Genomic DNA, 14,947 nt, shown 5'->3' on the forward strand with positions numbered 1-14,947 from the left:
TTTACATTCCATCTTCTGCAGATCTGCATCATCTTAGTTGACTTAACTGATCGTCCCTTGTGTATTTGTTGGAAAACGTAATAAAAAATTCATATCCCAAGCAGCAAATATTAACACCTTAATAGGATGTCATAAAGAACACAATTCAAAAGCAAGTAAAAATTCAATTTGGCGCATCCAATTTGTATTTGGAGGGAAAACGAGTGACAAAAACATAACTTTCAGCTGAGAAAAAAAGTGAAAACTCATGTGGGACTCAGTAATTGCTTTATCTAGACTTCACAGATTGGTGATTAATTGGCAGGCTAAGGAATAAGTTGGCATTCTAGGCTTACAAAAATTGGGGGCTCCTAAATAATAACAAAGTACATGCATCACTAAGGCACATTGAAAGCATGTAGTCACCTGCTAAATGAATAGTATCTCATTAAATGCAACAAAGTTTATTAACTGAAACTCTACATGGGAGGGGGGGGGAACAGTATCATAAACCTTCCTGACCCACCTACTTTTTCTATTAAAGAGAAGTTGCGTGAACAGAAACAATGTAAATTAGTATTTTATGCAAAATTTTTGGCACATAATTTTGTGATACTTGCAATAAAGGTAAGTGTGTGCTGCAGGACCTATTTATTTATTGTTTATTGGTTCGATTTATATGCCGCCCTTCTCCAAAGACTCAGGGTGGCTTACAATGCGTTAAGCAATGGCCTTCATACTTTTGTATATACCTGCTTAGTAGGACTTTCGGCCCCCCCTAAGCGGTGTTCTTTTTTATACAAAGTCAGCTTATTGCCCCCACAATCTGGGTCCTCATTTTACCTACCTCGAAAGGATGGAAGGCTGAGTCAACCTTGAGTCTGGTGAGATTTGAACTTGCAGTAATTGCAGGCAGCTGGTGCTATTTAACAGCACTTTAGTCTGCTGCGCCACCAAGGCTCTGTTCTTGGACATATGGCCAAGGTTATGAGTTATTCTGCATGAAGGATATGGATGTACACAATGATACAAATAAAAGACATGTGACATACTGTGTATATCTGTTACTGAATTATAGTATTTCAAACTACTACAAGAATCAAGCTACAGGTTACATCAATTGCATAAAGTACATTTCTTAGAGGCTGGTTATATAAATTGACATTCTGCATACTGTATAAAAGAGCAACAAATCTGGATTAAGCCAATACAGATTGTATATTTATCTAGATAAAAAGATTTCCTATAGTACAAGAAGATCCACTCTCCTCTGATCATACTGTTTGTTCAAGGTACCTAAGACTTTTTGGTGTTTATAATGTTAATCACTAAGCATTTTTTTCAATATGGGCATTAAGCAATGCATGCTAGAAATGTTAACTTGATGCAATGGACTGTAAGAGTTATCTTGGGAAACAAGAGTGAGAACAAAGAAAATGGTCAGATAAAAAAATAATTGAATCCAAGGCAGAAATGTAATTTGAGAAACTGATTTAGACTTGAGCCTCCTTAGTTCTCATGAAAGTAAGGCAGGGATGGGGGAGGCCCATTCAAAACTTGCAAGGTTTATTACTGTAACTTATAATAATAGTAGTATTAGTATTCATAACTTAGGTTTCCTGGTCTAGTCTACCTCAAAGAACTGACATTTGTTCTCCTTTTTGGTGATTAATTGGCAGGCTAAAGGATCAGTTGGCTTATTCTAGGCGCCTGAGTGGCGTAGGAGGCTAATGCCTCCTACTAAGGCAGCATTTAACATCCAGCTGCCTGCAATTACTGCGAGTTCAATTCTCACCAGGCTCAAGGTCGACTCAGCCTTCCATCCTTTCTAAGGTGGGTAAAATGAGGACCCGGTTTGTGCGGGCAATAAGTTGACTTTGTATAAAATATACAAAAGTATGAAGGCTATTGCTGAGTCTCCGGAGAAGGGAGACTCTCTTTATAAAAATAAATAAAAATTTTAAAAAAAATTACAAAAATTTGGGACTTCTAGATAATATCAAAGTACACGCAATACTAAGGCACTTTGAAAGAGTAGAGATTGGAGAGATTCCAGATTGGAGAGCCTCCTAAGTGTATTCAGTGAACAGTTTTACAGAACATTAAATTATTGCCTTTCGAATAGGCAATTGTATTCAAGTTCAGCTTCAGATTCTTGGGTTGGTATGTTGAATACTTACAGCGGCAAGCTGGAAATGTGCTATTGATTTGTTCCATGACCTCCGTTAAATCTGTGCTAGTATGATGAGGTGGGACTAGCAAGTCATCTATACCTAATGAAAACAAAATGTGCAACGACTTTAGTAAAAAAGGAAGTAGCATTTAAAATCCCAAAAGCTGCTTCCACCTACCCTTATTATCGTTATGGTTTTCAGAATAATTTTAAAAAAGAATTCCACTAATTGAAATATCTGATTCATTATGCAAGAATGGCTCATTGATAATGGCTTGGACAGAGAGGAATAGAAATTAAAAGTATCAATTTATCCCTTTTCTCATATCTGAACTATAAAGCTTATCCATGTTGCCTGCAATGATATTAGACAGAATTTTACCAAGGCAATTAGTTGTGGAAATATTGCAATTTTATCAAGTAGATGATACATGCAGAATGGCTCTGTATTTCAAATCAATATATTCAGCAGAAAGTCTCAGTGCACAAATGGCCAATGATCATTATAAAGGCCAGAACCTCCATATTTTGAATAAAGAAGAGAAGAAAAAAAAATGAAAAGCAATAGTCCTGATTGCCAAATGACCTCTGTATAGATGATGTATGTTCCTTGCCTTCGTGAGCACAAAAGCACTGGTCTTCAATTGTATGCCTTAAAGCTGAGGTAGCTGAAGGCGACAGTTGGATCCTTGTTCTCTAGCTTCCCTAAGGTTCTTTAATATTTTTGGGGTATTCATCTGCTTCTCTTTGACCCAGCACCCATTTCATAATCTGGACTATTTTGTGGCTAGTAGAAGCTATCTATCTGTCCGTACATCCCTCCATCCATCCATTTAGCTATCCATTTAACCATCAATCCATCTGTCTAGCTATCTATGTATCAACCCGTGTGTCCATCCATCTCTCACCTACAAACCAGGGGTGCTATTCAGCGGATTCTGACATGTTCTGGAGAACCGGTAGTGGAAATTTTGAGTAGTTCAGAGAACCGGCAAATACCACCTCTGACTGGCTCCAGAGTGGGGTGGGAATGGAGAGTTTGCAATATCCTTCTGCCAGGAATGGGGAGGTAATGGAGATTTTGCAGTATCCTTCCCTTGGAGTGGGGAGGAAATGGAGATTTTGCTGTATCCTTCCTCTGTCACGCCCAGCAAGCCATGCCCACCAAGCCACGCCCACAGAACCGGTAGTAAAAAAAATTGAATTCCACCACTGCTACAAACTTATGAAGACTGCAAAAAACATGCAAGTATTAGAAGGTTTGGCTTGGCGTTTAAAATTTTTGAAGGGCTTGGACATGAACATTATTTGTTCAAATAATACTTTTTAAAAAAATGTTAAAAAGATTAAAAGTCACGAAACCAACATTTTTTTTTCTCTTTTGCTACTGAAAATTGGCAGCATAGTTTAGTGTAAAATTCCAGAAGCTGCAAAAATGGGACTGGGGTCTCTATGCAGCTCTAGGCTGCGGAAACATCTGAAATATTTTCAACTTGACTGGAGAGAGACGCAAAAAGAACATATCCTATTCATAGGCATTTTTAATATCAATGCTTTTACTTAATTAAAAAGTTCAACCTCACCCTTTCAAATCTCAACTATTACAATAAAGTCAAAGTCATCTATCATCATGAGGTAACAATAACACAGTAATTGTTTTACTTGTCATGCCTGTGGCCTGACTTTAATGGGATCATTTCACAATTGTTGAACATTCAGTAGTGACATATTCGGTTGATGGGTTTTGGGTTTTTGGCCGTTTTATCTATTTAGCTCTTATATTCTTTTTAATATTCCATTGTTTTATATTAAATTTTTGCAAGATGCCCAGAGGGCTTTACAATGGCTAAAAATGCTTTATAGTGGCTAAAATGATAAATAAATGAATAATGTTTTTTTCCAATTTCAGAAAAGTTATGAATCTTTCAGCAAAACTATGAAGCTTTGTTATTTTGAATAACAAACCACATACAAGTAATTATACTTTTTCTTAAGAATAAACTGAATACCTGACCTGGATAATAATAATAATATATTACACTAAGCACCTTCTGTAGTAAATTCTCACTTGGTTCTTTGTACATTAACTTTCTAATTTTAAGAAGAAATGCTCACCAAACAAGAAGTTTTATCTCTGTTATTGCATTAGGCAAATACATCTACTGAATATTTATATAATGAACGAGACACCATAACTCAAATTTCAACCTGAATATACAATTGCAAGGTATCTCAGATCTCAGCATACATTTTGCGTGGGGTTAATTTTATAACTCAATAGACTTTGGAAACTGGCTCAAGGGAAATATAACACTGCTAGCTGTGCACTAATTAGTAACTTACCTGTCTGATTAAACTGTGAACTAGCATCCTGATCAGATGAATACCCAAGGGTGGATTGCTGAGGTGAAGCATTAGAACAGCCTCCATTAACCCTGGAATCTGTTTCAGGCTGTAAATTAGAGATGGAAAGAAGTTAATTTGAACATACCAGAGCAAACATTAAATATCTGATCAAATCTAATAAAACGTACTTTGTAGTATTCAATATCCAGAATTGAAATGAATCAGACACACCATGAAGAAGAGCAAGCTTTTGATAAAGGTAAGTATCACCCACTGAGCCTGCTGGTTTTCACCAGTCATGATGGCAATTAGTTTGTTCAGCTGACAATGAACACATATATTGGACTTTTAATATATTTCATAACAGTTTTGATGTAAACTGAATCCTGTGTTGGCTTTTGCATTTTTGGAACAGTTTAAAGATGTGTAGTGCCAAGAGTCAGAGCAGAACAGAGCAGAATATCAGTACCAATGCAAGTGATAATTCTCTCTAGCCAGAGGTCCCCAACCCCCAGTCTGCAGCCTGGTGCCAGTCCATAACCCATTGAGAACTGGGCAGTGGTGGGATTCAAGTAATTTAACAACCGGTTCTCTGCCCTAATTATTTCTTCCAACAATCAGTTTGCCAAACTGCTCCGAAAGTTAACAACCAGTTCTCCCGAACTGGTGCAAACTGGCTGAATCACACGACTTGAACTGGGCCATGCAAGCAGCAGAGAGTGTGCAAAGCCCCATTTGTGCAAGCAGCATTCGCACATGCGAAACCATCCCTCCCCCCTGAGGCTGCCACCTTTGCCACTGTTCTGCAGAGCTGGAAAGATTGGGGACCACTGTCTCTAGCAGTATTTCTGTGAGACCTGGAAGCCATCTTTCTACCTTTGTGCCTTCAGGCTTCAGGCCTGCCACGAATCCTACTGTGGGAAATTGAGAGTGGGGATTACATAGAGGGAAGATGTGTAGTCAAAATAAAATTCTTTATAGAAAGTCAAGGGCATGGTGCCCTGCAGCTGTGTTGAGAAGAATAGGAAGGTATCTTGTGTTCCAGACAGTACGTGATTGGATGTGTGGTGGACATGTGGGAGAGGGGCAAGGTCTTGAACTTTCTGTTGGGTGTGGAAAACCCGGAAGCTCTCAGATTCGGGTTTTCCCAGATGTGCCAATATGACATCTCTAATAAAAGTTAGTTTTGAGGAACTTCAAGCTTCGGACTTTGTTTTCGTTGGGGCCCTGACAATTTCTCAACTTTGCAACTTGATGAATTCCCAGAATTCTTCAGTCATTGAGAAATACTCAATGAACACTCAACTCCCAGAATTCCTCAGTCATTGAGAAACACTTCTTTACAATACTGCAGGTAAACTTGGTTTTCTAATACTGTTTTTGCTTTTGTCCATACTTTTCTAGAAGCGTTTTTCATTAGTTAATTTAAAGAGGCATTTTTATGACTGTTTTGATGGCTCTTCCTACTAGATTACAAAAGTGAGAAGCTAAATTCCATGTAATACTAAATAGTTGTTCCATATTACAAAGCAATTCTCAGCAAATGTTGGGCTTATAATTCCGTTAGATTCATCTTTTTTCAGATAGACATGAATTCACAAAATATTTTGCTTTCATTTTTTGACAAACTCAACTGATTCTGATGCCATATAAACAATGATTAATTTACCGATAGCCTATTTCTCTTATTCTTTGTCTATGGAGTAATAAATATGTTTGATCTGCAAGCTTCCAGATTTTCATAAGGATTTAGTTAACACATTTATGATTTTGTTAGAACTTATTTTCGTGCAGCTCCATTTCATCTCTAAATATGACTTTGTTATTGCATATTTTGGACACAATGGCCAAATTTCACAGCAACCATCAATCCTTGTTGAAATAAAAATAGTAAGTACACCTTCAAACTGTGACCTGAAATATCAAGTTTTAACATGATGAACTGCAGGAATTCAAAATAATCTTACAACAGTATTCTCTTTGATACCACCACCTCAATTAGGGTTTTTTTTCCCCATAGCTCAGAGACAATACAGTCTTGACAGGTTATTAATCTAATCAACACTCTTCAGTCAATATATCATAATCACAAAGAAATCTTTTTTAAAAAATGAGACTGATTTGCAAATAACATATTATAAAAACAAACAGTAGCACATGCCACAAGGTTACATAACTCCTGTCACCACATAGTCCATTTTAAAACCAACTGAAAAGAAATGCAACTGAATAAATAAACACTTCAAAGAATAATGCATATTAATGCTTACAAAAGTTGCACAAACAGGTTGAAAGAAGGCTATTATAAAATGTTTCCTGTGAACTCTGAAAAAAGGAAAATTTGTGAAATAGTTCAATGCCTCAACTACAGGAGAAGTGTTAAACTGGAGCTAGACTCCCATATTTCAGAATGAATATTTTTTTATTAATCGTAACAAAAGATAAGAAAGTCATATTCCTTCTTGTTTTTTTCTATGAATTACCAAATGAGAGAATTAAAATGCTTACAGTAGCCAACCCATTTAGAGTTTGGTGATCATTTTTTTTTTTTGCTTCAAACTAATTGAAGCTCCACCACATTTCTATTTTTCTCACTTTCAAAATCCCAGTAGTAAAATAACTCTATTGCTAGATAATGTGAGGTTGACAATATATACAATTAGTAAGCATTAAGATATTCATTCAGATCCTTCCCTAGGGTGCTTTTCTAAATTTTCCCGGTTTTTCCTCATGGAAGAACATTTGGAAACCACTTTTTAAAATCAAATATCAGACAGGATTATAGGGAGAGTATGCTGCAGACCCTGTCAAAGAATTTTCCACATTATGGAACATCCTTCCCCCAGAGATGAGGTAGGCCTCTTCTGGCCTTCTGTAAAGAGGTCAACACTTGGCTCTGTGGCCTTGTGTGAGGGGCACAAAGGTCCACACAATTGTAGGGCTGGCTGTTGCCACGAGAGCCTTATGAACCAATGTTAAATGACCAACTTGGAATTTTTATTTTTGCTTTTGTTTCTTTGAAATTTTATGTTGTCATCTTATAATGTTTAAAGTTTTAAATCCTAAATTAATCTTAATATTTTATTGTTAATTTTATATGCTGCTTTATATGTTGATTATACTATATACTGTATACTGCTCAAAGCCTCTCCTTGAAGCAGATAGGTAGTCTGGAAACATGAAATATAAATAATAAATAAATAAATAAATAAATAAATAAATAAATAAATAAATAAATAAATAAATAAATAAATAAATTTTAATTTAATTTAATTTTATTTTATTTTATTTTATTTTATTTTATTTTATTTTATTTTATTTTATTTTATTATATTTTATTTTATTTTATTTTATTTTATTTTATTTTATTTTATTTTATTTTATTTTATTTTATTTTATTTTATTTAAATTTGTATACCGCCCTTCTCCTGGTGGACTCAGGGCGGTGCACAGCCAAGTAAAAAACATCCAATACAAAAGTTAAAAATTTAAAAGAATTATATCCTTTGGCCGAAAAATTAAGAACCTTACGACTAAAACCCATTAAACAATTAAAAATCTAATATCTCAAAAACGGGGGGGGGGGGGTTTCACGCCAGCCCTGCCTGATGGAAGAGAAAAGCGCCCTCTCGCTCCCATAATCCCCCACGCAGCCACATTCTGCACCAGCTGGAGCCTCCGGGTGCACCTCAAGGGGAGCCCCATGTAGAAATAAATAAATAAATAAATAAATAAATAAATAAATAAATAAATAAATAAATGAATGAATGAATGAATGAATGAATGAATGAATGAATGAATGAATGAATGAATAAATAAATAAATAAATAAATAAATAAATAAATAAATAAATAAATAAATAAATAAATAAAATATGGCTTTACTCTTGGCAAAAAATTAAAACCATTTTGGAGAGAGAACCCAAACAGAGCACAAAACAGTACGTCTGTAAAGAAGTCAAATACAATTAACTAGCTTCACACTGTATGTCTATAAATAACTGCTGTCCTAGGGAGAAAGTCACTGAATACAATACCTGTTCCAGCAGTTGTCGTAGCCTGTGAAGCTGAGATTCCAGTTGCTTGTTGTGGTCTTCCAAGATTTGCATTCTAGCTTCCAGACGCCCTTTGTGTTGTCGTAATAGTTTGGCCTCTGCAATGAGTTCAGCATCTTCAGTAGTGTGTTGAGGTGACACAGCTGAGTCTGGAGGTGAATTAAGGGCATTGATTCCCTTTCGAAGATGCTGTTCCTTGAGTTGCTCATATTCCACTTGTAGCATCCTAAAGGGAATTTTAAAAAGCAGCTGATTTTATAGCAGAAGAACGACAGGAAAATCCACTTAAAAGTTTCTCCTTGTTATCTAATTGTATGAAAAGGTCAGAGCAACTTATAAGATAAATGTTTGACTAGTGATGGCAGAATATAATGTTAATAGAACTTTTTTTTTCCTTTCTGCAGATAACCTGCAGAAAATAACTCAGACGGCTGCAGGAAGAAGAAACCTCTCTATGCAACTTTTCCCCATGCAATTTGTGATTTGTGAAGTGGTGGGAAATGGCTGTGAAAAATCTCCATCCATGGTTTTAAACATTCCCCTTTATACCACCTCAACACTCCTGGGAAATGTTAGGGTTAGGGCTATTTTTTTTAATAACATATAGTACATAATATATCACCACTTTTTTGTTTTTTACTGGCTGCTGAATTTAATAATGTTTTATTGCAAAGTTGTATGCTGGAGTTCACACGGGACAATAGCAATTTGGCCTATAACACATATTTGAACAGAGAAGTCACTTCTTGATGCTACTATTAATGAGTGGCAAATATGAACAAATGCATCAATTTTTATGTCCAAAGATTTCCAAAGAAAATCTCACCTCTGTCAGATTCTGCCCCATTAATCAGAAAAACAGCAAGCTCATTTCTTACTGAATTGATTCACCTCACTCAGGAAATACTTGTATTATATATTTAGGTACTATGAAATTCCAAGGATTCATGCAAGGCCACAAAACATCGCTCGTGATCCCACACACACTAGAAATTTCTGCCAAATTATAACTTTGATGCAAAAGAAAAAAAAATGCACTGAGAATAATATTAACTATCCTTAATGAAATTTATTTTTTTCTTCTTCTGCTGATCTAGTATGTCCTCCTAGACTTTATAGTTCGGACTGCAGTGAAAATGCTAACCTTGCTGTTTCAGCCAAAGGGTTATGATGGTCCTCAGGCTCATAAAAGTTGGCCACTTCTTGGGAATATAACCTAGACTTTGATTTTAATCTGGAATCTTTCTAGCTCTATCTGGGGAAGACAGAGATTGAAGTTTTGATTTCTGGATTGTAAATCCTGTCCTCAACCATGGGCTGATGAGAATGTCTCTTGCCCATAAATTTGGTGTAAAAAAAGAAAAAGGAGGAGGGGGGGCTCAATTCAGTTTAAGAGAGAACTCTGAGAAATATCACTGGGACAGGAGGAGGTTGGCACAGAGAAACCTGCACAGGTGCCAATTATTTACGTTGGTTGAAATGTTGAGTTACAAGAAGAGGACTAAGGAAGGAAATTGCCAACCAAAGAAAGGAACAATTCCCACCATTTCAATTTTGAAAGGCTATATTTAGCATATTTGATTCCTATTTTCCTACTGACACACAGAAATAAACCTCTGACCCTTAGTATTTTTTTCATAGCCAATCTTCAAGACATGGTGAATGTAGAACAGGGTTAGGGAACCTTTGCTCTTCCTCGAGGTCAGCAATGATTCGTTCAAGTTCTCCTCGTTCTTCTTTCTCCACTGACTTCAAGATTTGGGTTGGACTTTGCGGTTGACTCATTGGCGAATCACCTCCCAGAGTCTGGCAATACTGCTGGATAAGAGCGTGCTCATCTTCCCTGGAGATGAAGAGGGTCAGAATAAATATATACTTTACGTATTTGAAATATAAATGAACTGTACATGAATACTCAATGCATAACTAATGTCATAGTTTTAAATGTTATAAAATTGCCTGAAAAGGCCAAAAAATAAAATAAAATAAAATAAATGCAAGATGTATTAACTGAAAAGAAGATAAACTTGCAATTTTATAAAGGATTAAATCGATTACTGCTTTAAATAGTAAGCCACCTGTGTAACATAGAAGAGCAGCCTATTTGGAATGTTTTGAAGAGGGTGGGGGACTCTCTAGAGTTATCTAGAATTGCACAATGGCAAAAAAATAAATAAATGGTACAGCAGTTTTCTACCATTTTGAGACAAAAACGTACCAAATATCACATAGGCCCTAAACCTTCCTCCCCCAAAACAGAAAAACATGGGTAATCTTGGCACTGCCATAAACATGCAAGGTTTCCCACTTTGCACCATTGCATTATGCATTATGGACTTCCAAAATTCTGTGTATGCTGCTTGCTTTTCAAATATAATTAATTAATTTTTAAATTAAATAATTTAGAGAGCATTTTGCAACCAATCGCTTCTTTGTTGGAAGTAATATCGGGCCACATATTTTCTCGCTGCCTTCTCATTTTTCATCTGCTTTGCCCCCTGACTGGTCTAAAAGCCATCCCTGAAGAGACCAAACTGTTTAAGGCGAATCTATTGCACACACATCAATTTCAGGTGAACGTTTCCATGATGACCTAGTGATTCTGAAGGAAACAGAAAGGCCCCTGGTGCTAAAAACGAACCCATGGGAAAAAATTTTTAAGGTTATACTGTATTAAAAGAAAGAAAGCACATATCTTTAAGGTCAACTGTCTGACCTTAAAGGTGGGCCTTTCCTAAGTTTCTTCCTCTGACCATTAAATAACTGTGGGCTTCCCTTTCTCTTTCCTAGACAGCATCTCTTCCCCTGGTTCCTCAACATCATTCTTATATACCACTATATGCATTGTACAGATAGTCCTCAACTTATGACCACAATAGAGCCCAAAATTTCTGTTCCTAAGCGAGACAGTTGTTAAGTGAATTTTGCCCCATTTTCTTGCCATAGTTGTCAGTGAATCACTGCCGTTCTTAAGTTAGTAGCGTAGCTGTCAATCTGACTTTGGTTGTCAGAAGGTTGCAAAAGTTACCTCAGGACACTGCAACTGTCATAAATATGTCAGGTGCCAAGCATCTGAATTTTCCTCACCTGACCATGGGGATGCTGCAACAGTTTTAAGTGTGAAAAACAGTCATAACTCACTTTTTCAGTGCTGTTGTAACTTCAAACGGTTACTAAGTGAACTGTTGTTAAGTGGAGGACTATCTGTTCATGATTTTATCATGCATTTATTTGTTTACAGTAAATACCTCTGTCAGCCTTGGAAGCCATATTAGGCCGGAAGCTTCAATGCTGCCACCTCCTTGTGTGTGGGAAAGTAGGAGGGGGGATTTAGGAGAGGGGAATTAGTAGACATAATAGCATTCTTCCTATCGGTCAAGGTAAGGGTGATCCAGCATCTGGAGGAGGAGTGGTTAGAGGCTGGGTTGAGGTGGAATGGACGTTGATTGGAGCATGTGATCGATTGAGGAGAAAGGGGGTGGTTTTGGGAGCTTTGGATTACTGAAGGAAAGCCCTTTTCAGATTCGGGATTTCCCAGATGTGCCAGTTTACTTATTCTAGTAAAACGAACTTTGGAAAATGCCTGCTTCCGCATCTTCCGGGAGTTGGGGGTTTTCTGGAACGCTGACAACCTCAAAATACAGCCTTACAAAATTATTATTTTTTTACTAAGTCACTCACTTCATTTAATCAAATGCTACATCCTTCATGCCATGCAATTATTATTATCTGTCATTAATGCAGACCACTAGGAAATTCTAATTAATATCTGTTTGGTGGTAACCAACATAATACATATCAATGAATAAAAGATTTGTCAGACCCTTGTAATCAAATGAGTGGCCATTAATTTTTACAATAATTCCAGTTACTATATCTACTTACACACTTCCTGTGGTGGAGCTACCATCGGTGAAGAAGGAACCATTGCTCCGCTCCATTTGGGCCAGCCTAAAAGAAAACCATATTCATGAAAGATAAATTAGGATTATATTTCGGACAGATAAATTCTCTATTTAGCAACTGAAGTACTTATTGGCAGTTTAATATAGGTCACATCTACCTGACCCACTAGAGTGGAGAGGCAAGGAATGTTGAGGTTCCAGTCCCTTAAGGATATACATCTGGTGGGACCCAGAAGAAAGGCCTTCTCTGTGGTGGCTCCTCTTTCTGGAACATCATCTAACACTCTTTGGGAAGGCCCTGAAGACGTGGTTCTGCCAACGGGCCAGAGCAAGATGGAGCCCATTTAATGGCTGGTATGAATGTGTGTTGTCGCTGGGGTGGGGGTTATTATTTTTATTTTTTAATATTTTTATTTCTTTTATATTGTGCTTTTATGTCCTGTAAGGCGCCTTGAGTCGCCATGTGCGAGAAGGCGGCAATATAAATTTTCTGAATGAATGAATGAATGAATGAATGAATGAATGAATGAATGAATGAATAAGAATAACCAAATCACAAGTGACTGCCTATTCCACAATAAATGTTCATTCGTATCACTTAAAAACCTGACGATTTTCTCAAATGTATCATTTTTGGAAAATATGCTACCATGTCGTTGTCCCATTTTTTTCCCTTCCTCCTTTGAAATAAAACCTTATTTCATAACTTTCAGTCATAATTCATAATCTTCATATAGGAAAATTAATCAAAAAGGCTTTAAAGTAAAACTGGAGGCCAACTGTGCCCTGCATTCACACAGAATGTTTTCATCGGCCCTGCTGTCCCCCTCAAGTTCCCCAAGAGATACAGAAGGCGGGTCACTCATCACATCTCGAACTCACTTTTAAAGGAAAACAGCCTCACTTCCTCTTTATTAGTTTACAGATGTTAAATAAACTAAGCTTGGTATCAGATTGCTTGTATGTCTTAACTTTTTATCCTTTGAACAAAGGATAAATCACTTTATACACCCATTCACCTCCCAAAAGAGATTTTAAAAATTCCAAAATACCAAACTGGTAAATAAGGATGTATTTCTGAGTCACATCATGTATTAACGATTAAATGGTCATTCAATGATGCTCACAACTATAATTATGCATTATATCATTTTTCAATGTTTAACTATTTTCTCTTAGTTTACACAGATGAATTGATGATAATACAAAACAATGCATACTTTCTATTTTGTAATGTCAGTCTCAGTTTTGCGATGTATCAACACATACAGAGAGAAAGGGGAGGGGGAGGGAGAGGGAGAGAGAGTTTGATTCTTACCTGTTAGCATACTGTTCTATTCTGGAATGGGTGTCGTCATGAAATAGTTGGGGAGATTGGGAGGGGCTAGTGGAATTTAACAGAAAAGAAAGTGAATTTTCTAAATTATAAAAAACAAGAACTTTTTACAGTATTAAACACAATACTGGACTCAGTTTGTGGAGGCAATAAGCTGATTTGTATAAATATACAAAAGTATATTTGAAGGCTATTGCTTAATGCATTGTAAGCCGCCCTGAGTCTCCGGAGAAGGGCGGCATATAAATCAAATTAAAAAAAAAAAGAATGTAATGCCTTTTACGGTGATGGGCTTGACTCATACAATTGTGGTAGCAAATGTTCACCACTCAGAAAAGTTTTATTTCATGCCTGTTCTAGTCAAATAAATGGAAGACTGAGGGAACCATGATTGTGTATGGTCTCATTCATTTCCACAATTTTGCAGAAGAAACATTTGATATATTAAACTCAGCTATCTTACCGAGAACAAAGATGGAAGATACTTACTCATACTGCTCCGGCCACATACTAATAAGAGTGATAGGACTGAAAGAAAAGAAGTATAGAAAAGAAACAGGAGATTAAAACACTGATGCTATTTAGACAAGTACTGCACAATATATTTATTTATTGTTCTACCCCAATATTTTGTTTTAGGGAAAAAATGAAATTGCCCATAACCAAATCCACTTCAGAATACATTTGAGAGGGAAAAAAATATTTTTTTGTAATCAAATAGAAGATAATCTTAAACACAGTATCTTTCCCCCGTCTTATAATCAGAAAAGGAACTAATTAAAACATTACATAGTTCTTAATTGTTAGGAATTTGTTTAAAGTATCTGGCTAAAAATGAAGCTTATAAAGATTTTCACAGTTTATTACACTAATGTAGAGTGTTCATTCTGTACAATTTGATTTGATTGCAATTTTTCAGTATATAAACCAATTTTTATAGCTTTGCCATGTACACCATTCAACAAACAGGTGTACAAAAAGTGTGAATGTATAGAAAGCTAAATCTAATGGTAATTCTATTCATTAATGATATCATTACAATGCACATAAACTGGAGTGCAATTTAAAGAGACTTTCAGAATGAATATATTTGATGAGACCATCTTAAGTGACATGCTTCTCTTTCACTGCAATCACATTGAAAGTACGTTCTC

The 14,947-nt window shown here is 36.1% G+C and overlaps 1 protein-coding gene across 1 annotated transcript in view; it reads right to left on the reverse strand.

Moving 5' to 3' along the window:
* UTRN (utrophin) overlaps nt 1–14,947 on the reverse strand; it is a 358,125-nt gene that overhangs the window by 15,814 nt on the left and 327,364 nt on the right. The window contains exons 68-74 of the mRNA XM_070932667.1: nt 14,283–14,321; nt 13,776–13,841; nt 12,438–12,503; nt 10,237–10,395; nt 8,535–8,778; nt 4,496–4,604; nt 2,160–2,252 (exon numbers count right to left, since the gene is read on the reverse strand). Of these exons, the coding sequence (XP_070788768.1) occupies nt 2,160–2,252; nt 4,496–4,604; nt 8,535–8,778; nt 10,237–10,395; nt 12,438–12,503; nt 13,776–13,841; nt 14,283–14,321 (776 nt within the window). The remainder of the gene's footprint in view (nt 1–2,159; nt 2,253–4,495; nt 4,605–8,534; nt 8,779–10,236; nt 10,396–12,437; nt 12,504–13,775; nt 13,842–14,282; nt 14,322–14,947) is intronic.

This window comes from Pituophis catenifer, unplaced genomic scaffold (assembly GCF_029215685.1).
Source record: "Pituophis catenifer annectens isolate HBS135680 unplaced genomic scaffold, rPitCat1.0.hap2 SCAF_1, whole genome shotgun sequence".
In the NCBI taxonomy this organism is placed as follows: Eukaryota; Metazoa; Chordata; class Lepidosauria; order Squamata; family Colubridae; genus Pituophis; species Pituophis catenifer.